Source organism: Rhea americana, unplaced genomic scaffold (genome assembly GCF_003343005.1).
Source record: "Rhea americana isolate MKP2758 unplaced genomic scaffold, rheAme1 scaffold_7, whole genome shotgun sequence".
Classification (NCBI taxonomy): domain Eukaryota; kingdom Metazoa; phylum Chordata; class Aves; order Rheiformes; family Rheidae; genus Rhea; species Rhea americana.
In genome coordinates this window covers 7,531,364-7,559,070 of record NW_028186867.1, presented here as the reverse complement: position 1 = coordinate 7,559,070, position 27,707 = coordinate 7,531,364, and the positions used below count along the sequence as shown (strand labels likewise).

Below are 27,707 nucleotides of genomic sequence, written 5' to 3'. Positions count from 1 at the left end.
GAGAGAGAGAGAGTCAGTAGACTGGGGGATTCTGGCTGCTTTTACTGACTGCTGACCCTTTGTTACTGCTCACTAGAATTGTATGCTGCATTAATTCTAGCATCAGTTTTATTTTTTTATTCTGTTTTGGATTGTAACTGTACAAAATAAACCACATACATAACCACTGCTCTCTATTAGTGCTGGACAGTGCAAGTGATATTCCTACAGAGTCTGAAGAAAAAAACAGCAGTAGTGATAATGATCTTCTAGTTTGCCCCTTTTATTAAATATACAGAGAATTCACATTCATGTTCTTGAGAGCTGAAAGCCACGATTGTCCCCAGGTAACAGGCTATCAGGTATCCTGAAGGGGCAATAATGAAACTGTTGAACTGTTTAAAGTATTTAGAAAGCTAGTGCAAGGAATGAGGGAGGGAGTTAGCAGGCTGGAGCTTCCTTCCTTAGCCCTCGCTCCAACTCAGAGGTAAAATATAATAGAAGAAAGTACAGTATGTTCTAGATTCTTAAATCTCAGGTGAAAGTTAAGGCTGCTCTAGTCTTCAGTATTTTTATTCACTAGTATATAATACAGATTCTTACTCAGATCAGTTTGTTTTTGATCCCCTGTGACTCACTGTGTACTCCCCTACCTGACCCATGTCCCTAGAAATACACAGTGGGTAGGCATTCAAAAATYGGCGTTCAGCACTGTGGTGCTGCCATCATCCACAAGTGTGGATCTAGTCTAAACACTTACGTGGCAGATAGATAGAATACAGCTGTTACACCTCTGACCACAGCAACCATACAGATGATTTAAGCTACTGCTTAAGTTAGTCTTGTAACATAAGTAATAAGGATATAAATTACCCTTCTAGGGGAAAGTGCACTCGTCTTTCTACTTAATGTATTGGAAGAAAAGTCATTTCCACAGTAACACTGTATTTTACTTTATTAAACCTGTGCAAGTCCTTTAGGAAAAAGGGACAGGGCTATCAAAGTATAATTGAGAGCAGGATTTAACAGGCTATTCATAAAATACAAAGCAGCAACACTGCTTATTGGTTCTGTAAAGAAACTCTACCTTGTACCTTACCTCTGTGTTTAATAGAGGTGTCATTGTGTGATGAGAGATTCCTTTCCTGTGTATGTCCATTTACAACTGATTTTAAGCTGATTTCCAGATGAAGGGCTTTGGGTAGAGGAAAAGCAGCAGACTACAACCACTTGAACATTGGAAGAAATTTAAGATCATATCCTAGAGAGCAAATTAAGTCATCCTTCTGCCTGGTACCTCAGAGAACAGAGTTCAAAATAAGTGTCCTGTATGCCTAATACATACATATGTACATAATTTAAAGGACAAGGAGGAGGGAAAGGTGTCTGCTTCTTTTTTTTTTAATAAACTTATTATAATCCTATTCTAACTTGAGTTTTCCTTGATAAAATTTACTAACACATGTTAGTGATTAATTTCACTACATTCATGAAAAAAGGTAAGTTTCTTTATGTAAAATCTTGTGATGTTTTTCTGTACCACTTCCAGCTGTTTAGAAACACTGGCTTTTAGAAGAAAAACCTGCTAGAGCTTGATTTTTCTGAGTATGCAGCTTGATGCAATTACCTAACCAGACCGCATGCAATATGAACCCATATTATTTTAAACCGATCTTTAATAGTAAGAAATTAATTGCATGTAGTACATACCATAGAAATTAGAATCAGTAAGTTACATGTATGAAAATCTTTATTTGAAAATACAAACATGATTTTTAAACATTTGAGATCTACACTGCAACCAAAAATAACTTACATCTTTTTATACATTTTTCAACAAAATCTGTTTAACAGTAAAGTGAGGCAACAATTTCAAGCTGCTGTGACACTGTTTGAATATCCATGGAATGTGTCAATAGCAAACAACTGAAGGCAGGGGACAGACAAAAGCGCTGAATGCCCACAACAAATTAGTGCACATCACTGATCAAGTAACATTTATACAAAGGACTTTAAAAAAAAATTGGTTCCTTCTACATGAATTAAAACACTCATTTTGGATCAAGTATGAACACTAAAACAGACTTCATTATTAAATAATCTTTTTATAATGAACATCAATGAAAAGACTTAAGTTTAAAAGAGCAAGCAAAGTTAAAAGTAGGGCAAACAAGGACTACACAGAAAAGAGGAGCAACTTTTTTCAGCCATTAGTTTTTCATGTGCACTAATACACTCAGCTTGTCAAATGAAACAGTGTTCGTAAATAAGAGCCGAGTCATGCACTCACAGTAATCTCTCTTCCTTGTCAAGGCAAAACACACCCCTAGAAACTGTCACAAGCATAAGCATTGCATGTCATGTATAAATTGTCTCCTTGTTTCCCATACCAGGGCAGGGACATCTATTTACATATGGGATGAAGATGGTCAGTGCACCACACATCAACTTAGAGTTATGCAGTCATCTCTTAAAAACAGTACATTACTTTTCTCTACAGCCAAATACTGTTATTCTTCCAAGAAATTATGCAACATCTATAAATAAATACTTCATTTATTTTTATTTATTTATTTATTTTACTTATTTTTATTTATTTATTTATTTTTATTTTATTTATTTTTTTTACAAACTATAGACTATTGAATAAATACAAAAAGTTTTATCATTCCATACAAATGCACTTACTTTCTTTAAAAGGTAGTCTAGTGATTAAATATTTTTAGCAGAAAACTCGGCTGACTTCCTGGAAACAACCCATTGAAACATATAGGTGTTTAGCAGACCTGCTGCAGACTTTCCCTTTTCTTCTGCAAGTGTTGACTATAATCACTACTCAAAGTCCTCCTCATAGTCATATTCATCCAAGTCTACATCAGCCAGATGGGAAGGCATTTCAAAAAAYGGTCTTTTTTCCATTTGACACTTTAGAACATTGGCCTTCTGATGGTCTACAGGATTCAGGTCTGCTTCATAGCTAGAAATGGACAAGAAAAAAAACCCAAAAACTTAGATATGATAGGAAGTACCTAAGGATTACAACCCTAATGAGATACCCTATAGGAAGAACAGTTTTCAATATTTTATATTCAGCGTAGGTTAAAGAAACACATAACCAAATGCAGCACTCAGTTTCTGCACCATTTTCGTACAAATAAAAGCTAGTGACTCCCTTATCATGTAAGACTTACTTGAGATATATAGAGCCATACTGAAAGGATTCAAGGCACATTGTGCTCTAGTGAGCTATTCTTAAGTTTGAAAGGTCAAATGCAAGATGTAAATATTTGACAGAAATCCTTCACATTTTCAAAGAAGTTTGAATTAAGTTGAATTAGGGAGAACAGAATATACCTTAAGCAGATGCAAAGCAGAAAATAATGAATTATTCAAATGACCATGAGCACAAGGAAGTGATAGTAACCACCTGTATATTTAAGCAGRTGCTAGAAAGCAAGAGTCAGTTGTTTAATGAGAAATACTGTTAACCAGCTGGTGACCATTAAAATAAATGGATGGATAATGATAGGTAATGAAATGTAATGTTTAACTAACTCATGCCAGTGAAGGCTGATATTTAAAAAGATTTGCTTCAGCAAATCCATATTTAGGTGGAGATGACCCATAACTTTTTTCATTCATCAATTAACTTGAACAAACCCTAGTCTCAGCAGAGATTTAGGATGTCACATTAAACTGACCATTTTGTGGACTAGGTTGACTTAGGGTCACACACATCTTCCCAAATGCTACTGAATCTCATCTTAGCACTTGGGCATTTTGTCTCCTCAAGACAAAGCTAAGAACAAGCTTGTTTAGACACTGAAATATGTCCTGTCAGATATAGGCCCCAAACTTCGTTTCCTGTAGTGTTCTTCACTAAAGGATTAATGATACTATTAATTCCATCTTTTTGACAGATTTTCTCTTCTATATCACTACATGACAAATGCAAAAGGTGTGTTACAGAGAGAGATGACAGGAACGTTTTCAGTCAAGAAAAGCGACAGCATGAGAACACTGCAGATGCTCTTTGTAGATTCCATCTATCCTATAACTTAAAGGATTCTTATTCAAACTGTACTGGACCAAAATGAAAATCCTATTCTCTTCCAAAGCTCTGGTGTCCTCATGGACGACTATAACTTTTACTCCTTTTCAAGATGTTCAAATCAAGGAAATTTTATAAACACTCTCCAAGTAACACACATCCGGGCACTTTTATTTGAGCTGCTTCTCACCGTATTAGAAYGTATCAGACTATTCCTATTTTCCAGCAGAGATGTTTTACAAAAATCTAAACATACAGCTACAACAGCTTCATAAAGGTCCTCTCTTTCTTTGCAATTTTATGGCTCATGCAAAGCTAAAGAAATCAGCTTATTTCTAGAATTCTGCATACTATTCCTAGGTTTCAAGTTAACTGATTTGATAGGAATGCTAGGAAAAAAAAAATACTACAGAGTTAATTAAATCAACTTTGTGCTGGATYGTCAAACAATCACTTCTGTTAAGACAAGGTAAAACAAGCCACTAAGTAAAGTCACAGAATCAAAACAAGTTTTTGTACAATGCAGTAACCTAAAACAGTCATTTGTTAATACACTTGTTTGTGAAACTGTTCTATTCCAGTAGCAGCAAGSAAACTACTTTTAGTGGTCTTGCATTTCTTTCAGCTTCAGCATTAGAAAAGAAGCTCCCTTTTCAGRTCAAACTCAGGTTTTAGAGTAATCGTGAATATCTATAGACAGTACTTCTCCAAATGATTGGGCAAGAGTCATAGGCATGTTAAAATACTGTTGCCTGGCTTGAAAAAAATGTTAATGTTCATCTGATGCAGRAAATGCAGGCATGTTTTTGCTAGACAGGTCCATCAACTTCAAGCCAAAAACAAGTTAAAATTGTACTTTTGCTTATTTTTAATAACAAAAATGACAAATAGCAAATCCAAGACTTTGAAAGCTTGACATGAACTTCATTGCTGCCAACTGAAAACAAGATTTGAAAACCTGATACCAAGTACAGTAAGACTGCAAGAGGTTCTGGAAGCTAGGCAGCAAAAAATAAAGGAATGATTTAGAAACAGTAACATTTATTTATTCTTATAGAACTGCAAGGAATCACAGAATAGTTAAAGTTGAAAAGGACCTTTGGAGATCCAGCCTCTCTGTCCAAATAGGGTCATCTAGAGCAGGCTGTCCAGGACCCTGTTCAGCAAGGTTTTGAGTATCTCCAGAGAAGGAGACTCCACAGCCTCTCTGGGCAACCTGGTCCAGTGCTCAGTGACCCCCACAGCAAAGTTTTTTTTCTTATATTCAGGTGATACTCCCAGAGTTTCRGTTTGTGCCCACTGTGTCTCATCCTGTCACTGAGCACCACTGAGAAGGCTCTGGCTCCATCTTTTTTCTTACCTTCCCTTCAGATATTTATCACACATCAATAAGATCCCCCTCAGCTCTCTCTTCTCCAGGCTAAATGGTCCCAGTCTCTCATCCTCTCCTCATGTGAGAGATACTCCAGTCCCTTAATCATCTTAGTAGCTATTTGCTGGACTTGTTGCAGTATGTACATGTCTCTTTTGTACTAAGCAGCCCAGACCTGGACTGAGCAATACAGGTGTGGCCTCATCACTGTGGAGTAGCAGGGAAGGATTATCTCCCTCAACCTCCTGGCAATGCTCTTCCTAAATGCAGCCCAGAATACCATTGACAACCACTGTCAATAAGGGCATGCTGCTGGCTCATGTCCAACTTGTACACCAACACCCCCAGGTCCTTTCTGCAATGTTGCTTTCCAGATGAGTTCAGAAGTAAGACTTGTTTCTCAAAACAGGCTCTTAGTTCACTTAAAAACAAGTTCCAGATTTAAATATCATATTTTGTTTGGTTTGAAACTGTTTAAAATCTTTTTTCCTCCCAAAATTTAAAGTAGGACCTAGTCTTTGTCAARAACGATGCGATCATAAATTGTCAAGGAATATTTTTGTTCTAGGTATAAGCAAACTCCTTCCTTCCTGGCATGTGACGAAACAAGACAAAGTTCTACAAAAAATAACATTAAGGATGACACTGATGGTGAGGCTCTACATCAGCAGAGAGGACTCAGACCAACTCTCCTGCTRCATTCTTACCCATCATTCCACTGGTCACTTGCTGCCTCTTCTGCTACCAAGATATCRTACTCTTCAGCAGCATACTTCTCCCAGTCAGAGATCTCTTGGCTTTCACCTTCACCATCCTAAACAAACACACTGCAAGTTATACAAAAGTGTATTGGGCATTAAGCATGTAGCTAGAAAAATTTTTAAAGCTTCATACTCACCCGCAACACAGAAAATTGATCCTTCTGTTCATGGTCGAGATATTTTTCAATGTTGAAAAAAGTATCAAAAAACACATTTGTCAACTTACACTTCTTTAAATCATGCAGAGTAATTTTTCCTGTAAAGAAGATTAAGATAAGATATTTATCCTTCCTCCAAAAGACAAATGTTATTCAAAAGTCAAGTCAACAATTTACTCAAGAACCTTTGGCACTAGGGCTCGGTGCAATAGGGGAAAAAAATGAATAAATTAAATACCTACAGAAGAGTCCTTCAAAGTGGAAAAAACTTTTTAAAATATTTCAGATTTGTTACTTGCTTTAGCTGCCCTCCTACTGTCCTTCAACATGTTGAAATGAGATGCAGTCTACCTTACGTAGCTATTAAAAGTCATTTAAGCTAACTGTCCAGGTATCCTCAAGGGATGCAAGCCCCCTCAACAAGCTAGTCATTCTATCCCAAGTAGTGTTTGGGTAGCAGGGAAGAATCTTCTCTGACAATGGCCCCACTGATACATGTATGAGAGGGATTCCTCTGCTCTTTTTACATAAACTACTTTGCATGACAAGTGAAGGTAATTCATCTCACTGAGCTCCTTCAACCTGTGAAGTAATTTTTATGGGCCCCTCAAAATGTGGCTTTTAGTTCATACGTACGTACGTACGTACGTGTGTGTGTGTGTGTGTGTGTTATACAAATGACACTTTCATAAAGACTAGTTTCCTTGCACTTGTCCAGCATGCTCAATCTTCACTGCTTCAGAAGTCTAAAAGTTCGAATTTCTTTTTTAAGTGATACTTTAAAGATTCAAAGCAATGGATTTGTTAAGCATTACAACTATTTGTCAGATTGCTCAGAAATGTAACCTGGTAGAATGACTGAAAAATACCACACATTAAGAGAAAGACAGGCGTCAGTCCTTACAACTCTATTAATTCATCTTAGATGCAACCAGTCTTCTATTGTCAAAAAGAGGTTAACTATAGATGTTATAGAAGAGCATAAGAACAGCTAAACTTAAAACAGTATTTCTTCAACATACTATCTCAGCCTATAAGAACGTATAACTCAAGGACATGAGAGGTCTTTGAATCTGAATCCCATTGGGAAATCGTTGCCACACAAGTGCCTAGTGCCATCTGAAGCACCCAGCTCAGAGCTGATGCTACAGAACAACATGAATGGCACCTGTGTTACATCTGAGAAATCCACACAGATGTCTGATGTACCAGGCCATCTCAAGTGGCAGGAGCCCCCCAAAACCAAGCAAATGATTTGAGTCTAAATAATATAAATCTCCCTATTTAGGCACATACATTTGTTTAGTTTATATGCTCTCCAGTTTCTGTGGACTGCAATGGGAGCTTAAAGACATAAGGCTCATGCAGACTCCTACACTGTCTCTCAAGAGACCGTTAAAAAGAGAACAGAACTGAGATAACTGAATTTAGGTTTCTACAAATTCAAGAATTTGTCTGTGGTACACAGAGCATCCTGTAGCAGAGTGCATCACAGTTTAGCTACATGCAAGTACCTTTTTTTGTTTAAAATCTACAAGTTGAAATTTCATTTGGTGCTACTAGTTTGTGTTAGAAAAACTATGAAGGATTTTTCCTTAATCCACTTTATCCACGTCACACAGTTTTTATGAAAAACCTTATTAATCTTTCAGAATTTGCTTTCATCTTCATTGTTCCACCCAAAAATTTGCTTGGTTGTTTCACAGCCTCCTTTTATCCTCTTCATGATACAAAAGAGATCCACATCAGTATCACATCAGTACACATCTTTCATTCCAAATGCAGAACAGCAACATTACTGAAAATGTCTGCCTTTCAAGAGTATAGYGTTCCTAAATTCAGAAGGCTATCATAAGGAATCATGTAACAAATTTWACTGAGAGCTTAATTCACTTCATTGTAAATCCCCCCACCAATGCATTATGCATTGGAAGCTTTGTCCAGGAACTTCATTCATAAGATCTAGGAATGAGCTTCCAGTCTAAACATACTTTATATTCCTTCTTCATTTTTTCATCTGCTTCTAGCAGTGGGTTTTCACCTCACAATCCATATTAACTCAGTTTTAGATAAGAACGTGAAGCTTCTGTTCTATAAAACCAAATTTGAGCTGTTTCAATTTCCTTAGCATGCAGAATATCAAGTACTATCAAGTATCAGATAATACTCCTATCAAATACTAAAAGCAAATATGACAGATCTAAATTTATTGCAATGCAGAGTCTGTACAATAACACAAATAGGTTGTATGCCAAGTCCCTTTACACATCAAAGCTGACATTAAAAAAAGTATAGCCATAATAAGGATTATCAGTGCTAACTATAGGTAAGTGTTCAGGTATCACATTTAGATAGTTTGACTTCAGTTGTGTTGAGTTCAAGAAATCCCTGAAGCCCTCACATGACAGTTACAACAGTTTTATTAAACAGGTGAGACAAGTGTCAAAACAGCGCAGAGATAGAGGCAGCGAACATGCAGAATGCTGCTCTTCGACATCACAGTAACATGTTCAGAAGACATTCAAAATATTTTGGACAGAACAGCAAATACAAAGTGAGCATCATGAAGCATTATAAGGATATAAACATATTAAGACATAACCTGTAAACTCAAATTTCACCAGCTAAAGATTACACATGTCAAATAAAGGAGGGTAGAAAGCAGCAGGTCTATGACAGTTTAATCAACTTCAAAATATGGAAAATGGCCAAAAACTAAGGAGAGTTTAAAATCCAGCTATTTTTATCATATTGGTATAAATTTCTTTGTAGAATTTTAGGCTCTTAAAGTCATTTCATTACTGATCTAGAGACAAGCACCACTTAGACACTGTTCCCTCTGTAGGGATCTAAGAACAGGTAGGCAATAAGAGAAACAAAACATTCAAGAGCTTCTCGAGAGCATCACCTTAACCAGACAGTGACAGGATTTCATTTGAGACTAAAAATGGCTATAAGCCCAAAATAAATGCCATAGAGGAATTTTAAAACAGCATATTATCTTTTAGCATGAAAATGAATACCTGCCTCTCCTCAGACAATCATTCAATTAATAAGCACTAACAGGCTTTAGAGAGACCACACAACTGCATATTCTCAGTTTAGCCAACAGAATGCTTTAAGTGGAACACTAGCTCCTAATCCATAGGAGCAGAAATTACATAATGGAAAAAGATTTTATTACCTTCATTTTGTGGCTTCACAAGATCCAGCATCTGGCACAAACAGTCCTCAAATGGCAAAGGTTCTATGGCCATGTTATCTAATTTTTGACATTGTTCTTCATAAAAATACTCCAGTTCATACATAGACAGAGCACCATCCCCATCAAGATCCATGCAGCGAAACCAGTATTCAATGCTGAAATTCAGTAATTAATAGTAAAAAAAAMCCCAGTTTATACAAGCTTATTAAGAAGCTAAGAATTTATGTTGCCTGTTTTAAAGGCTGCATTGCTTACAGACGCAAAACTGGACTTTTGCCTACATTCCATAATGCCATAGGAAGTCATTAAACAAGAAACATCCATTGTGATAAGAGTTTCTGGTGTTCTCCATGCCATATAACACTGTTTGTATTTGAAAACACTTGTGAGGGGATGATGGAGGAGATAAAATACGTATGTGGCGTTATATGAGAACTCAAATGCATCAATGAAGAAATGAAATTGTGCCATCAAGATCCAAGATCTCTTTTCATATTGAAGCAGCCAATAATACTTCAAGCAGTAAGTTTCTTTTAAATATCCTACAGCTAATTGCTAGCTGTGTAGTTCCCAAGAATCTCCAGCATCATGAAACTACATTTTCCTCTATCTATGACTGTCCATTAGTAGGCTACACTCAACATATGGAACAGTAACATTTAATTAGCCTCTTAATAGTCATTAAAATAGACCTTTACAGTGGTAACACTAGAAGCAACTGAGAAATAAGAACCATGCAGTGAATTGCAGCCAGTTTTCCATTCATGTTTTCAGAGTTTAGCTTCTGCCAAAGTTCTAACTGAGCGTCAGTGGTTCCCACTCAAGGATCAGAAAGCCAATAAAGCCAATTTTTAGTTCTGTTAAAACAAGTCAAGTCTTACCTTGTTGGAGTCTTTTTGTCCTCTTCAGATATCAAAAACCAGACAAAATCAGCGTAGCTAATTTTTCCATCTTTTTGTGCTTTTCTACCTCTTGAAGGCCAATGCAGGGGAAAAAAAAAAGATAGATTTTTTTTTTAAATGCTTAAGTTCTGCTAAAAAAAATTAAGGATTACTTTCCTCATTGCTATTAACTCTTAATATATTTTGCTAAAAGACAGTGTTTGAGAGGTGGCTTGTTGGAGACTGCTTTGATCATTGAGGGTAAGAGAGCTAGCTTCATGTGCTGTGTTCTGCTTCTACTACATTGGGTATTTAAAGAGAAGGGTAACAAGTGGCTAGTACTGTGCAGAGGAACCTACAGATTTCCTTCTTGGACAGCAAGACAGTTCCTTAGTTACAAACAGACAAGTTATTTTAATTTATACAAGCACATGTGCTTTTTAGAGTATTATTCAGTAAAAGTGCTAGGATGGAAATATGAAAATAAGAATAAAGTGAAGATATTCAGGAAGTAAATGTATGTGACAAGAAATTAATCGTCTGTTTCTACTCCTATACCATGGAACATAGCATTCAAATACTTTCTGAAGTGATGTCAAACTTTGTAGAGATAGGTAGCTTTTCCCAGGAATATTCATTCACAAAATTCCCTTTTTACTCTTATCCTCACAGTATTTACAAAAATATGGTGTGTGTTTTCTTGCCCAAATCACTTGCATAGAAAGAAGTAAACTCTAAACATGTGTGTGCCAAGTGTCATTTCAAACAGAAATGGCATGACAAAAGTTATCAGTCGCTTTCTAGCTGCAGATATAGCATGAATGCTAGCAAAATGTTTCAAAACTGAGTGAAATATCACATCTACTCAAGACAAAGTCAGTTTAAGTAGCACAATAAAGGATGTGTGTCAAAAGCACAAAATACCCCAATTAGAGGTATTTTTCCCAATTTATTTATGCAATAAGCATTCATTTTACAAGCACTACTGAAAAGTGCAATTCCCTTTGAGAATTCTTCAGGTTTGATGGATAGAAAACATCCTTCCTTTCTCATTTCCATCCCTGCTGAGCTGTACAATATTCAATGGCTAGTGTTAATACAGGTAATGAAAGACGAGTAAAGATCTTGGAGCCAAAGATTCCAAGAATATTGTGGTATTTGAACTACAATATTAAGCCCTGAAATTCACTGGAATAGAAATTCTAGGGGAAGTCATCTATTCTGAAAATGCCATGCTCAATTTAACAAGGAAATGTGGATATAAATCAGCATACAATGTAATTACCTTGTTACTGCTCCTGAGAAGATCCTCTCTATCATCCTATTTGATATTGCTGTGAAAGAAAGGTACATAACTGACGTCATATTTTATCCAAGTGATCTTCGTTTTATACTGTCTAGTTGAAGAGTTTATTGGAAACCTCTTATACATACACATCTGTGAGAAAGATCAAGTGTAGCTCTCCAATTCTTTTGAGTCCCACTGGAGAGGATCATTTAACAGACAGTCTCCAAAACAATGCTAGAACCAACCACCTTTGAATTCAGGCTCGATACAACAATAGTAATGTAATAAACACAACAAAATTGGCAGATTACTAAGAAAGCATTTACCAGTAAATCATGTTTTCAAGTGACATTCCAGATTACATGACTTAGCTTTTGGCAAAAAACCAAAATAGAATTGGCAGGTTAATACATGATGAGCATACCTAACTGGTTCTGACYTGGGTCTACTTCCAATATGGTTCTGATCCATGATTTATTTTGAGATCGCTTCAGGGATGTTAGAGATGTCTTAAATGAATACTGCTTTCTGTAAAGGATATTGCAGCAGAACGTTGTATTCAGGATGATATATCCTGAAGAATTTGTGAATGATATTCAAAGCCACACAAGATACTATTCTCACAGAAGCAAAATTACTTATGATTATTCTATCTGATTAAAAAAAAAATTTAAGACATTGCAGGAATACTGATAATCAGCCCAGTGGTTAACCATTAAAACAGTTAATGTATATAAGGCATTTGATGATGTTATACCATACTACGTTAATTGGAACAGTAGATCCTACTTAACAGTTATTCCCAGAACTGTAGGATAGCCATTTTGTTTCAGAAATACCACGTGCTGCTTCTTTCCATGTCTCCACTTTTAAAATACTGAGAAAGTAGTTCATTCTTCTCAACACCTACAAACTTTAATGTTTTTTATTACTATGCATAGAAGTGTTTGATATAGCCTAATTTTAGGCCAACCACAGTAAGAAAGGAAGAGGACTGATGAATTGAAATTACCTAATTTTGACATACAACAAATAGAAGTTTAAGACCTATGTGTAAAAACAGGTAATTTTATCCATTTTAGGTTCATATTTAGGTTAGTTCTCATCAGGCAGCAGGCCTTAGAACTTAGTCCAATATTCTGTAGTTTAAAGAATGCAAAAATGTGCAGATCTAAACTGACTGTGGCCTGATTTCATTTCTGCTTATTTCCTGCTGTGTACTAGCTCAGTAGAGCAACCACTCAAACAAAAGCCTTCTTTCCACAGCATCCTAATGTGTCAGACTTCAGTAGGCAAACTTTCAGAAGCAACGAGAATTCTGTTTATTCTTTTTGGTCAGGGATAATATCCCATAGTCACTTTGTGTTTAAGTAAACTTTCCAGTCCTGAAAGAAAAAATTTTAAGATGACAATGGACACAAAGCATCTGGAAAATAAGTTTGATGCAAGCTGCAAGAATATCTAAACTAGGTACAAGCATGCAAGATTGTAGAATCTCAGTATCATTGCAGCTTATGAATGCAGAAAACAAAGCAACTAAATGGCATTAAAACAACTTAAAATATACTGTAGTTGAGTCAACAAAAACTTCTGATAAACAAAGCATCCAAATATTTGTCTTACTTTTCTACTCTTTCCATATTCTTTTCCATAAAAGCTATGCTACTTGAATGATATCAGTAAAATGGATCGTTTCCAAAGATAACAACCCAAAACCTTCAAATGAAGCCACTTATAATATACCAAGACTTATATCATGTTTTAAATCAAGCCTAAATATTTATAAGTGCTTTTCTTCTTCTACTTCTTTGCCAAGATCAGGGTTCAAATCCAGAATTTTCTTCAAATTTGCTATCATTAGACACAAAGCAGTGTCACAGATGACTGTTTTATTCCCGAGTCAGAATCAACTATTCTAACAGATTCATGAACATTGGCCTTGGCAATTAACTGCTTCCTCAGTTTAATTTTGCAGTTCATTTAGCCCACAGAGGTGCTTCATTTGTCATACCATGATCATTATGCCGAGCTAAATCCTTACGATCAATAAAGAGGTCATGATCTGTATCCAGCTCCCAAAATTTGCAATAGATTACGTAGAAATGTTCATATGAGAAGTAGTCTGTCAGCTGGTTAATATCAGCTTCCTCTTCTAACAATGCCACATTCTATTAACAGAAGGATAAACAGAACACATTAAACAAATTGTAAAATAGCTGTTGGGATCTGAGTTTTCATAACCAAATTAATGTAAGTGTTGTCTAAAAGTCTTCCAGTGAAACTACTTTATTGTCAGAGACAGTAAGCACCATGTAGTATGACAGCAAACATTTAATATACAAGGTGGAAATGCAATGTATGCAGAGAAGTAGAAGGAAATCAGCCAGACTTCTGATAATTAAGTATGTTGATAATGATAATTAACTATGTATATATACAACTCTAAATAAAAGATGACACAAAGTGAAATATATTCCAGTATATGAGAATTAATGGAATTTAGCCTTCACCAGTTTTTGGAAAAGGTAGAAATGCTACTTATGTTACTCCCTTAAACATTTAGTCAAAGCAGTTTTTAAACTTGTAAAAACACCTGTCTTACAAAACATTACATGTTCTGTACCTGCAAAAAGTTGCTTTTCCTGAGCTCGTTACATGTTATTTTCCCAGACCAGGACCTATTTACTGTATAAAATATTCTCTGTATAACCTGCAAGAAACAGAAAATTGATCYGTGAAAAGCAATCTTAACTATCTTAACTGAACAGCCTCCCAAAATCTTTGTGATCAAAGATAAATTTTAGTTCATCTGCATTTTAGGAGTCCATCTCTCCCCTCTATTGAAGGGTTCACAACTCCATTCTTCTTGTTACTTAGCAAGCTGATGCTTCTCTTAGGTCATATTACCAAACTATTTCTAAATCTGCTTTTAAACTCATCTGGATACATTTTTTTTTCCAGTGCTGCATTACTTATGTCTCATACAGTAAAGCTGTAGAATACCTGTAGCTATCCAGAATACATCTACTGACAATTCCATTACCTTCCAATCTTCTAGAACTGCAGGATATCATCTAATAAACCTAGTAATATATCTCATGACTTCAAATTTAAAGACATAATGTTTATTATAAAAAAAATTTACTTCACAAATGAAGCACAGATAGAAAGGGGACTATCTAAGAAAAATCAAGCTAGAGAACTGGGGAATGCCATTACTTCTGAAGTTCCCAAAGGCAACAAACCAACATTTGATGGAAAAAATACTTCCTGTGAGTAAATGGAGAATATATTTTTCCATTTAATTTTATTCTTTTTAAAGCTAGTTGAAAAAACTGACAGTAGTATTAAACATGTAAATTTTTTTACATAAATGTTTTTCAGTTAGAAAATAAGATGACTAGTCTTATGCTATGCAGGAAATGAGAACTGGATACACAATTGAATTAATTTGTTTCTAATACTTTTGCTTAAATCAATTTTACATTTAAAATATTTCGGTAGACTTACGCATTCAGCATAATTTGCTTAACTTAGTTAACTACTTTAAAACCATTTCTTCAATTGAGTTCAGTAGTCATCTCTATTTTGACTTGTCAGGCAGATATACATTTCAAATAAGTCATTTATCATTAAAACGTAGACAAACACCTAAACACAGTACAAGCTGTAATTGCTTAATTAGAAATGATTATATACAGCTGATTATCAAAGCACCAAATAGTGCACTTATATTATTAGCAATACACCAAAAAGAAGCAGTCTTGGAATATTTCTCTCCCCAAATGAAATCTCTTCCAAACTAAAGACTTTGCTATTTATCACTTCTGATGAACTGCAGCAAATCAATAGTTTAAACCAATCCACCATTTCTATATTATAAAAAGTGTAATTATTTAAAAAGTTTTAAAATAAAGCTTAAACTGTAGTACGCAGTAAGCTCTGTAGCTCTTACTTTGAACAAGAACAGCTGGTTCAATAAACTAAGAGAAGAGAATAAACTAGCCTACTTTTGAAACTTAATTAGCACTCTAATTGTGAGTTTGGGAAAGGCCCATTTTTGGCTTATACTACAAAGCAATCTTTTTCTATAAAGGTTTTTGCCTTAGCTTTGCAACTTAATCCATCTGTATGTCATTATCTCATCTGTTATACATTTAACTGCTCTAAAAATAAAAACAAAATTGAATGTTTGCTAGAAACAACAGGGAACAAAAACTGGTTCAGTGAATCCAATCAGAGTATAAGCAAATTGTCTGAAATTGTCCTCTTTACTATACTGCACAATGTTTTGTCAGAAGGAAGTTGTGCAATAAATAGATTATAATTTCAAGAATTCATAGTTAAGATATACACTTCACTTATTTACAGATTAAATGTATTATTAATTTGCCAAGACAAACTTTTTACACAGCCTAATCCTGAACTGATATACCTAACCTTACCCCACTACACTGCGACTAACTAACCTATACCATTGCATAGCAGGTGGAACCAATTGCTTTTATGGTTGAACACTTACAAGACACCTGCTTCATGAAAGATTTATACATATACATATTTGTGTGTGTGTGTGTGTGTGTGTGTGTGTGTGTGTGTGTGTGTGCGCACGCACGTGCGTGTTAACTGCAAGTTAGCATTAACAGACATTAAGTCTCCAACTGCAATGCTTACAAAGTTCTTTAGATATACCTTCATACAGCAACATAAAGGCTTCTACAAGTTTAACTATTACCTTGAATACAGGTATAAAATGCCATGCTTCACCTTAACAGAAAAATCATCTATAATTATTTTAGTAATAACTTGGAGGACATAATTTTAGAAGTCTGCATTGGTCAGTTACTCTATCCTAAAATAAGACAAGAAGAGGCAGACAGTCCTCTTGCCATTTCTTGTTCTGCAGACAGATATTTCAAATATTATCATATTCATAATACTAAATTTTTTGATTAAACATGAATTTCTGTTGAAGATCAGACTAAATTTTCTTAGTAAAATACTGCTAGTGCTAATTTGTCTGATATTCCTATACTCAGACCTACTCAAATAACCTGTTCCTCTGAAGAAAAGCAACTGGAAGTGGCAGGACCTCTTCCCTCCTACTGTCCTTCAGGACAAGCAGCCAATTTTCACAATTTCAGGTAGAGCAGACTTATTCCATTAATCCATTAAACACTACTCATTGGAAGAATCATATCTGACAGGAAAGTTCTAGGAACTCATGTTACCACAATAATAAGAGGCAAAACCTACTATGGCAGGATATACTTGTTAGGCTGGCAGTCTCTATAGGAATAATATGAGGAACCAGAACCAAACACTTTCAAACGGAATTAGAGTGTGCAGAACTCAAGTTTYGATTTTAAAACAAAAGCTTCCACAGTTTAGGGCTAGGTCTGACTATAATTTAAGTAAAATATGACCAATTATCAGCATGTTTTTTGTTAGAGAGTATTTGCTAGGCTAATTTTGACATGCACAAAGAAAGTGAACTGAATGTCCTTTTGGATAATTTTTAATCTTTTGACTTCAGTGAAACTGGCTATCTAGTCCACGGTTGAGAAAATCTAATATCATTGATTCTTTTCTTGTGTACAGAATGATTATTTCAGTCATATAACTCTAAGAAAAGAGAAATGGAAGTTTCCATGTATAAAATCTGCTTAGAAAGAAAATCTCTGGAGAGGAAAGTAGTAAGCAGCTTCAATATTGCCATTAATTTACTTAATACTGAAATAATCACTTTAATATAGACCTTTAATTCAAAATTTTAATTCAAAATTCCATTTAATCAATTCCAGAGTAGGGCCAGGATTCTAATGAGTATAATCTATGGCCATAATCAGGAATTTAAGATAAGAACAGTCTGTTCTTCGTTTAATGCTCATTAGCTTATTCTACACTACTTCAATTCAGTTTCAAAAATATTAAATTCGGCACATTTCTCAAGTGTTAAGAAAAACTATGATTATTAAGAAATCAAGTCTTTCTTCAAAAGCTTTCTAGTCATGTCAAAAAGACAACTGACAGTGTACTTGACTTTTTCTGAAGACAAGTATGACGAAGATGTTTATATATAGTGACCAATTTAARCATTTTGCTTTTCATACTTAGCTAACAAAAAGTAACTTTTCCAAATAAAAAAATCACTTACTGTGGTAATGTACCGAGAATGAAATTCAGATGCTTCTTTCAAAAATGATAAGCCAGGATGACTATTCACCACATCCTAAACAGAAAGGAAGAACAGTATCTCAAACAATATTCATTAGTGTCTCTATAGAATCATTAGCACAAAACAACACATCTGCTTCCTTAACCAAAACACACCACATCTAAATACTATTATTAATGATAACTTCATTTACAGAGTACTTCATGTAAATATCACAGCTGATTTCTTTTTTTAAAAATTATTTTTTAAAAGCTAAAACAACAGAATATATTTTAGAAGAACGTTAACCAGATGGACATAAGTAACAAGYTGCCACAACCGTTAGTAGTGTACTTCTGTGTCTGACTATAATCCATTGAAAAACAATTAGGTTTTATTCATTCATTATTATTTGCTGCTTGGGGAGAAACTATTAGGTCTTGAATTAATCTGTCACTTTTCGCTTGCCTTTCAAAGGACCTCCTTAATTTAAATAGCTTCAACTCYTTTCTAAACCCTAAAGATTTTCTGACATGTGAGCTGTTCCTGAAAGCAATTTTAAATYCATACATCTCACTGTAGCTTAAAGAAAACCTCCTCACTTTACATAAAACAGTAGTTAACTATAGCTAACAGTAAGTGAATTCACTCACTAGCAACCTAGCTGATCATGCAATGTAGTTACATGAAATATTTTCAATGAGCATTTTAAATTAAAACCATGAAGTATCATGTTTAACTCAAAAAAAAAATTTTTTTTTGCTCTGCCAGGTCATTTTGTTGTGATTTCCAGCACTAGTTCTAGTGGTAATTTACTTGTAAAAAAGGAATGAAGTCTTCCTGCACCAAGTAGTTACATCCAGGGTTCATTAAAAGATGAACAAATTTTGCAGCATCATCATAGCAGGTCTGAAGTATTCTGAAATGTAAATATAAGCATTTAATTTTCTGCATTGAAAATTACTCATGCACAGTTTATGAAACTGCAACCACATTTAATTCAAAAAGGAATTTCAAGTGTCAAGGTGTACTCACAATGAAGCTACCCAAACGGAACAGGTAGGCATCTCTCAAGCTTTCTTTGCCATCTAGCATTTTTACACAATTTTAGACAAATACAGTCACCTACATTTACATTAAAGAAGGTGGGCACACAATCAGATTGACTATATGGCAAAGARTGAGTTAGAACTGGAAGTAGAACTAGACAGAAGAGAATACATTTTTTTTCCCCAGAACTGACTTCTGCAAGTTAGAACTGTAGTTTTCAATTTCCCCATAAACAACAGCAGTCATTTACCACAAACATTTAAAAATCTATAAGCATAGTAAATAAAGATTTATCTATTTTGAAAGGGATGAAGTATTTACATTTCCCTAGGTACAAATTTACTGTCAATGCTCGACTGTAGGAAAATGTTTTCTTCCCTTTATGGGCTTGATCTCTTTCAGAGCTTAAAATATCACATTTAAATCAAGAAATACAGTACCTCTAAAAATGTGACCACTTACTTCCGCCACATTGCAACAAATTTATGAACTGACACATATCCTGTTCGTTCACCTCCAGCACAATAAAACAATGGACCTTTCCAGTAAAGCGGGCATTCACAAGCCTAGAATTAAAGCATACATGAAGTCAGTTCATCGATTTCTTATCTGAGGCTTATTCCCTCACTTATAAACCTTTCAAAAATTAAATTTTGCAAGCATTAAACATCACAGGAGAAACATGAAACATATGCACAGAAGATTAGAAACATTTCTGAAACTACAATGAGCACAAGTTTTTAAAACAGTTCCTGAAACCAACTGTACCATCCAAAATAGTTAAATTCAAGCAACTGCTTTAGGTGTAAATCCAAAAGAGGAAAGCAAAACAAGGCAATTTTCAGCACGCTTGATAGATGAACGCAGTCACATATCTGCTCTGTCTAAGCTTCAAGCAGCTGAGCAAAGTCCAAGCCAATAAGCTCTGCTAAAGGGGCTTGATATGCTTAAGTTGGGCTCAAGACAGCAAACTGCTATGCAGCTTCTGAACTGCAGCAAGTTTACATTTGCTTGGTTCACAGAATGGCTCAACCTGTCTGCTGCCTTGCATATGCATGTTTATCTCCTATCTAGTTTTCAGTAGTGGGCCGRCCTGCCCTAAGGCTGCTTGCTTCAGGACACTTAGCAGTTGCACCTTCAAAGCTTCAAAATTCCCATTCACCTCAATGCTGTTTGTCTGTTCCAAACTTCCCCAATCTTAACAACAATCTTAACAACAAAATACCCATCTCCTGTCTAAAACTGACTCGGGTAGATGCTGATATGTCTGTGGCTGAGGATATGATACAAGATCAGAATGTTATATAATGTATTAAGTCCCTGGAGGAAAAGCACAGTTACTTTTCATACAATAGTTTTACCATTGCTTAAAACAAAAAAACAAAACAAAAAAACCCACAAAGAAATACGGATTTGACAAAATATTCTCTTCAYTCTGAGATACTTCAGACTGTTCCTCTTTTTTTCTGGATGTGTCTTTTCCACTGAATTATAGATGAGTGGCACCCTCCACCTCTCTATGCAGAAAGAAACTGTGGAAGGAGAGAATCCTATCACCCAGCTTAGTAGTTAAACACCTCTGCTGGGACAAGTCAGGAGTTTCTGAAATCCTAATCATGCTCTTGAGAAGATCTTTATTTCTGTTTTCTGGATCCTGGACTTCCTGTGCAAAGTGATGAGAACAGGAATGAAAACCCAAGACTCAACCAAGGTCATGACTTCCAGTGATAGTATTTCAACAGTTGATTTGATATAATAAAATGTAAATTTAAAGTTGTATTAAACTAGTTTATCATGCGTTAAACAGAAGTAAAAACAAACAAACCCCTCTTCCATCCAAAACTGCTTCTCCAAGTTTACTGCTTTCTAATTCCAGTATTTTGTCACTCTACGGTAACTCCAGTGCATCAATAACCACTAAAGAGCAATAATTCCAAGTTCCCAGACCATTTTGGATTTCAGTGTTTTACAATGGAGGTTCAGGACACTCCAATGAGAAAACACAATTTGCAAATTTTTGTATCAATTACATGGACATTTTCATCAACCACTAATACTCTGAAGACCTGAAACAAAATGTGTATTAACAGTGCTTTGTCTGAAGGCTGGTCATCAATAGCAAATACAGAACATATTCAGTATTTAGTTGTTTAAGCAACTAAGAAGTTGGTTCAGTTTTGGTTTCTGCCTTGTTCCTTTTGGTACGCAYGATGTAGGGCAATTTGGGACAGTTAATGCAAAGACTTTGTCACATAACTTGCTATCACTTATGCTAAATATGAAGCCTTACTGGTATTACCTTGTAAGAGGTGTAAACACATAATACTAGAAAACAAAGACACAGAACATGTATTTCCTTTCCATAAGTTTAGAGTACAGAAAGTAGAAAGCCAGCAAATTCTTACCTTTGCAACTTTCCCCATATCTTCTAAAGTTGCCCTCTCATTTGGAAACTGAGAGAAAGTTCTCTCAATTTTGGTGATCACAGCATCTATATTCACTTTTTCCTTAGGACAACCTCGAGGGAAATAGAAAGCTGGAATGGTTTGACTAAGTGATGGTGGCAAAGGTTCTTCCTTCTTTGTCTGAACCTAAATGGATAAATACACATTTGACAGTCAAGTACAATGAAAACACTTATAATAATCATCCTTGGATGAGGACTGAAAGATGTCATTCTCTTTAGCATTGCTGCAACATACCTTCAAAAGATTTATGATAGATTGGAGTAAGCTGTCTAAGAACGAGTACACTGGAAAATTCATGAGCATTTTCAAAAATTTTCACTTAAATTTCTAGGATGTTAAAAATTTAGTAAAAACAACTTTAGTCTTTTACTTCATATTAAGTTTTGAGATTAATACACTAAACACTTCCTGGAGACATCCGAAATACTGTTTTACCACTTCTAATTTCAGAAAACAAACAAACAAACAAACCCAACATTGAACTTCTAGCTTAACAGACAGGTCATGAGGGAATTTGCTTTTAAAATATTTCTAAAGCGTCTGCCCTATGAGAAACAGCTGCGAGAGCTGGGCCTCTTCAGCCTGGGGAAGAGAAGACTGAGGGGGGATCTTCTCAATGTGTACAAGTACCTGAAGGGAGGGTGTCAAGGGGACGGGAACAAACTCTTTTCAGTTGTCTCACRTGAAAGCGCTAGAGGCAATGGGCAGAAATTGAACCACTGGAAGTTCCGCGTGAACGTGAGGGGGAATTTCTTCACTGTGAGAGTGACAGAGCCCTGGACCAGGTTGCCCAGAGAGGTTGTGGAGTCTCCTTCTCTGGAGATCTTCAAGGCCCTCTTGGATGCAGCCCTGTCTAACATGCTCTAGGTGACCCTGCTGAGCAGCGGGGTTGGACTAGATGATCTCCAGAGGTCCCTTCCAACCTTACCCATTCTGTGAAATAAGCATGACAACTTCGTAACAAACTACCAGCTTGTCTAATTTTTGATCATGATGCATGGCTTCTTTTTCAATCCTAAAAGAYTGAAAGATTGTTGATTTTCTGAAAGGAAAGAAGGAATTCCTTCAGAGTTTTTTTTGTTTGTTTTTTACATTACATACATTCTAGTGAAACAGTTTCCTAATGTCATAATTGTGATCTACTATGCTAAATAAAACAGTAATGAGATAATTATCTACTTAAATGTATTTAGCTTCAGTAAAGAAGAATTCATCTTTTACTTAAGTCTCAAAAAGAAAGGTGAATAAGGCAAAGTAACAAAGATAGCAAGCAAAGWAAGAACAGAATTAGTAGGCAACTCAGAATTTGAAGTTAAACATGAAGTTTTTCATCCCACGGCCACTATTTGAATGTAACAACAACAGCTAATGCTATATGATGGCTTATCCTAATGTTAAATATGCCCAARATCCTGAATTCCATTTCTCCAATTTCCAACCAAGGCTGTATTTTGTTCCTTACTATCTTCATCAAAATGCCTGTAAAGATACCTACCTCCCTACTATAACCAAAATCCGTAAGTCAGTGAAAGACCTGAGTGCTTTGATATAGTTTAAAGCAAGCATTCTGCAGTCAGCAAATTTTTACTTTCAGGGTTCCAAACTAGGAGCCTTTACTGGAACACCCAGCATAAAGTCTGAATTAACTGTGTCCCCTCCACCCTGGCATTTGAGACAGTGATCATGTTCACAGTTGCCGAGTTCCCTCAATTGAGTTAAAATTTATTTCATAGAAGTTACCTTGAATCTGACGCCTAGAATCAATACTTGCAATTTTCTAACAATCCTGTAAATTAAAACTTTTGACACTTAGTCATTAGCTGAAGTTTCATCAGCTGAACCACTAAAACTAGAACCAACAAAAGTGCCACAGGGTATCAAAAAACCCTTTTAATTCYAGACTGCCAAACTTTTGGAAAGACTACAAATACCAGCATTTTATCCTCAAAGTGACATTACCATCAGCACTACAAATAATGTCTGTAATCACATTAATTTCTTGTTTAGTTYTAGAAACTGAACTCTACACATCAGCCTTTTAATAGGGCCCTTACAGTTATCCTATGCTAGAAAGGAATGTTAAGTTGGACGGGTACCAGAGTCACATAGCTAGCATGCTTTTCAGCACTAGTGATCAAATCATCTTTTACTGAACAGAATCAAACTCTTCTATTTGTTCCAAAGAGCCAGAGGTGAAGGGGAAGGGTTGCTTTATTTTATTATTTAATTTACCCTTTACCCTATTTACAATGTCTGCCTGGATTGCAACACTCATGTGAGCTGCTCAAATTGCCACAGGAGTGGCAAGTTCTTCAGATTTGCCCTAGGTTTAAACTGAGAAAAGGAAAAATGTCAGTTATAAACTACGAGCACGTCCTTAATGTTTCAGGTAAAATCAAAGGAAATTAATATTTCAAGCAAGCCCAGTACAGACAAGCTACTTAAAATCCAGGTGAGAAAATTTTAAGTCTCAGGTTAATAAACTGCTTTTTTCAAAAAGAAAAGGTTGAGACAAAGAAGAATGGATGGAAAAAGCTTCTAAAAGAAAAAAAAATCTAGTGACAGAGCTGCTCACTCACTGACAACTTTATATTCTTTCATAAACTAATCTTTTACTTCAGAAGGCACACTGAACAATAACCAATTTACAGTGCCTGTGGAAATCTCAATTCAGGATTTATGGTAACAGCTATTCTAGCACACACAACTTCCACGGATGCTATTTAAAAGGCTTATTTAACAGAAGAATTTTCTTCTTCTTTTACATATTTGTTCATCTTTTAGCCTATTCTAAACATGTTCCAGAGAGCAATTATGAGGAAGAAACTAAGCAATAGTTTCAGAACTGCAGAAAGAGATTTACACAGGAAGAAGAATGGTTCTAAAATAAGAAAAAAAGTTACATTCAAGCCAGATTTTGAATTCAGCATTTGTTTAGTGCAAAAATATACTGTTTTACAAATTAAACATTAGATAAAAGCAAGTACAGAATGCAAATCTCTTGCTACAAGACAAAATTTCTCCCTACACTGAAAGATGTTGCCTGTTACTGCATGATGCTTTCTCAAGAATAGGTGAAAAAGATAAACTACAAAGGTGCTTTATTTGCATTAGAAAAGGTCAGATCAGTATTTCTGGTAGATAAACAAGCAGCAAACAGGTAGAGGCAGAGCCAGCAGGTCTGGATCCTTTGGTTCTCTCACTTCGGATGAGAAGAATATGCTGAAGTTTTGGAAACATTGTGCAGCTCTTTTCATTCTTTAACTTTGTGCTGATGACTTTGGAAGCTTCCCATTTTTGGTGCTCTTTCAAAGAATTTGTAACTTGTTTCCCTCCAGTAGTTATTTTTTAGGCTCAGTATTTTATTTCCTTCAAAGCAAGGAGGTATTCCTCAAAGCGTTTCCTCAAAGGTCAGAGTTGTACTAGAACCACTGGTGAACACCACAAAGGAAGGATAAAAATTCCTAGACCATAATTCTTAGTACCAAAACAGTTTTCTGACCCCAGGGCTTAGTTTGGTTGCCTACACATAGGCATCTAGTGACAAGACTATCTAGGGCATAGTATGAAATGCCAAGGATATTCTATGTGGCATCCAGCAGCCAACTTGGAGCACAGCTCTCACATTGTAACAGCTGGGTGGACGYTCTGAACAAACTAAAGCTTCTTAAATGCCAATAGCAACTTGCACAAGGACAACTAAATGGTACTGCTGGTCAACACAGGGAGAGCTGTCTGCATCAGAGAAAGAAACAAGTCATCCAGGACTATCAGCTCTGGCTAATGCACTATGAAGTTAGTATCACATCTCTTTTTCCCCACCTTCCCAAGAACGGCCAGGGTTTCTTCTCTTCCCTATCTGAACTCCTATGTGACATTCAAAAAGCTCTGAGTACAACTGAGATAGTTCTACTGTAGTCTCAAGAAGGAACGCGAAGTACCAAAAAGTTCAAAATTCCACTGCTTTCTATAATTTCATCGAGGCAGTTCTGTAGCTGTCCATATTGTACAGATGAGTCAATTCTATAATTCCAGAGCAATTAAACCCCACCAATTCTATTAGATTAAGCAATTATAAAAATTATAATCTTTTTGACCACAGAATTTCTTCATTAACAAGAATTGCTAGATGTCTGAATGGCAAATGTTTGAATTGAAAATCTGCAGCAACAGTTAACTACTTATTCTTTTTCTAATGGTAAATTTAATGTTTAGAAAGAGACCTGCATTTTCTTCTAGTTGTAAGTTAAAACCTTTAACACTAGCAGCAGTAAGATAAACTGCCAAAGGGCACTGGTTTGGTAAGTGAAGAATTCTACAGTAACTTGCAAAGATACACACACAGAAAAAAAACATACTTTTTTWAAAGTTATTTTCCTTAACACAAAGCTTGTAAATAATTCAGCCAAGTAGATATGATACAGTATTGGGACTGAATGACATAATATATACTTATTTCAAAGGTTAGTAAGTCCAGAATCAGTAACTTATTTTAAAGTTACCACTTAAGTTTAGGTTTTACGCTAAAGCTGAAAAGTGAGAGCTTCCCAAAAAATTCTCATTTACAGTAATTTAATAAAACACAAAGACCTCCCTAAAAACACTTCTGTAAGATTTGCCCATAAAGAGAATTCAAGAAAACCTTTAATACATAACTGGTTTTCATTCCTGACATATACAATCACGAGGAGTTTCCACACTTAACCAAACATATATTTGCCTTGACTTTTATCAGTAAGGAACTGGAAATTTATACGGAAATTTATATCCCATAAGGTAATTACTTAAAGGGCAAATTTCCTAAATTATTTTGCTACTCTCCAGATCYGTTTTGAGCCATTGTCAGCAAATGGTAAATAAAACTACTATATAGTAGTATATTAGTAAATGGATCAGAGAACATAGATATACTTCAACCCAAAAAGGCAAGTCTAATCATTCTGTCTACCTTCATGTATCTACCAACAGACGACTCAGACTGAGCAGTAAACTTGGTTCTAACCAAAAATGAAGACAGCAGGGCTTTTAAAGTGGGGTGTCCTCTTTCATCTCCCTCCTACCTGAAAGGAAGAGTTGACACTATGATGCAGTCCTTAGAGGACAGGATGCATTTCTGAAACATGTCGGAGGAGGTGTTTGTTCCYGCTCATTTTAAGACTGCACACTCAGTCAAGTCTAAATCTAAATACAATCTAACACAAAGAAATATAGAGCCCCACAAAGGAACRGAATATGAAACCCCAAATATCACTTAAATACAGACAAGGTAAGAGTTGGTGAACTTAATCAGCTCACTATCTAAATATATTAAGACACCAGTTCATTAAACCAATTTGGTACTTGCAATGTTTTGATGTGATTACAGAAGGGAGGGCCACCTTATCTTCATATAGAGGTACTTATGCTTCCTARTATGTGACAGACAGGGACTTTTTTTTTWATTTTTTTAAATAGAACACAGGCACAACAAGAGTCCACTCTCATCGTATAATCTGATGCAAATTTCCATAAGGATGTTCATATTAGAACCAAAATGCAAAGGAATACAACAGGGTTAAATCAGTAAGACCAAAAAAATCTACCACAAATTTATGCCCAACTTTACATTTAAATTGGTACTAAGAAGTAGTACACTGATCTGAAGTAAAAAATAGCACTACATACCAAAAATGCTAAAGGATTTTTACCTATTTGGTAGGTAACAGTTCTGTTCAAGTCTTTAGCATCTTTACACAGGGAAGTTACCAAAAAGTGTTGCAACGCATTGTATATCAGGCTTGCTTAAATTGAGTTCAACAGGCTAGTTCTTCTATTTTTGTGTATCACATTTCATGCAAGTGTTGCCAGGGTGCAAAATAAGCTAAGCAGATTTTCTGCAAAGATACGATATTTAACCTTTTAAAACCTAATATCCCTGCAATCATCCACTTACAGAGCTTATGAGCCACAGAACAAGAAAACGAGATACTGCATAAAGCTCCTTTCTGTGACTGATAAATATTGATTGGAAGAGAAAATAAAAGACAACACTGGGGACTAGGTTACATATATCTAGTCCAAAAGGGCAACAGGGTGGCAGTGAAGAGACATAAATGCTATTTAGCACACAAACTTAGAAGTCCTTACTAACACTTTTTTATTGAAAAGTCTCTCATTTATTAAACACAGTAAATTCTCACAGAATGTCTCTCAAAAATAAATGATAATTGTGAATAAAATTTTATCTGTAAGCAGGCTCAAAGCAATCCGCCTTCTTGCCTCCACAATCTTATACAGCAGTAGTTCAAGTCTGATCAATAAAGTCCCAAGWATGATTCTGTTTCCTTCCTGAAGATTT

The 27,707-nt window shown here is 35.4% G+C and overlaps 1 protein-coding gene across 2 annotated transcripts in view; it reads right to left on the bottom strand.

The window, feature by feature from the left end:
* Positions 1 to 1,721: 1,721 nt before the first annotated feature.
* PPP2R3B (protein phosphatase 2 regulatory subunit B''beta) overlaps positions 1,722 to 27,707 on the bottom strand; it is a 53,111-nt gene continuing 27,125 nt past the window's right edge. Inside the window, exons 3-14 of one of the 2 annotated variants that reach the window (XM_085321485.1) lie at positions 21,308 to 21,493; positions 19,365 to 19,468; positions 18,669 to 18,771; positions 17,853 to 17,927; positions 14,319 to 14,405; positions 13,707 to 13,863; positions 11,693 to 11,741; positions 10,408 to 10,497; positions 9,506 to 9,681; positions 6,301 to 6,419; positions 6,110 to 6,216; positions 1,722 to 2,956 (exon numbers count right to left, since the gene is read on the bottom strand). In XM_085321485.1, the coding sequence (XP_085177611.1) occupies positions 2,812 to 2,956; positions 6,110 to 6,216; positions 6,301 to 6,419; positions 9,506 to 9,681; positions 10,408 to 10,497; positions 11,693 to 11,741; positions 13,707 to 13,863; positions 14,319 to 14,405; positions 17,853 to 17,927; positions 18,669 to 18,771; positions 19,365 to 19,468; positions 21,308 to 21,493 (1,398 nt within the window). In that variant the 3' untranslated portion in view covers positions 1,722 to 2,811. The remainder of the gene's footprint in view (positions 2,957 to 6,109; positions 6,217 to 6,300; positions 6,420 to 9,505; positions 9,682 to 10,407; positions 10,498 to 11,692; positions 11,742 to 13,706; positions 13,864 to 14,318; positions 14,406 to 17,852; positions 17,928 to 18,668; positions 18,772 to 19,364; positions 19,469 to 21,307; positions 21,494 to 27,707) is intronic. The other variant, XM_085321486.1, reaches the window with a different exon arrangement.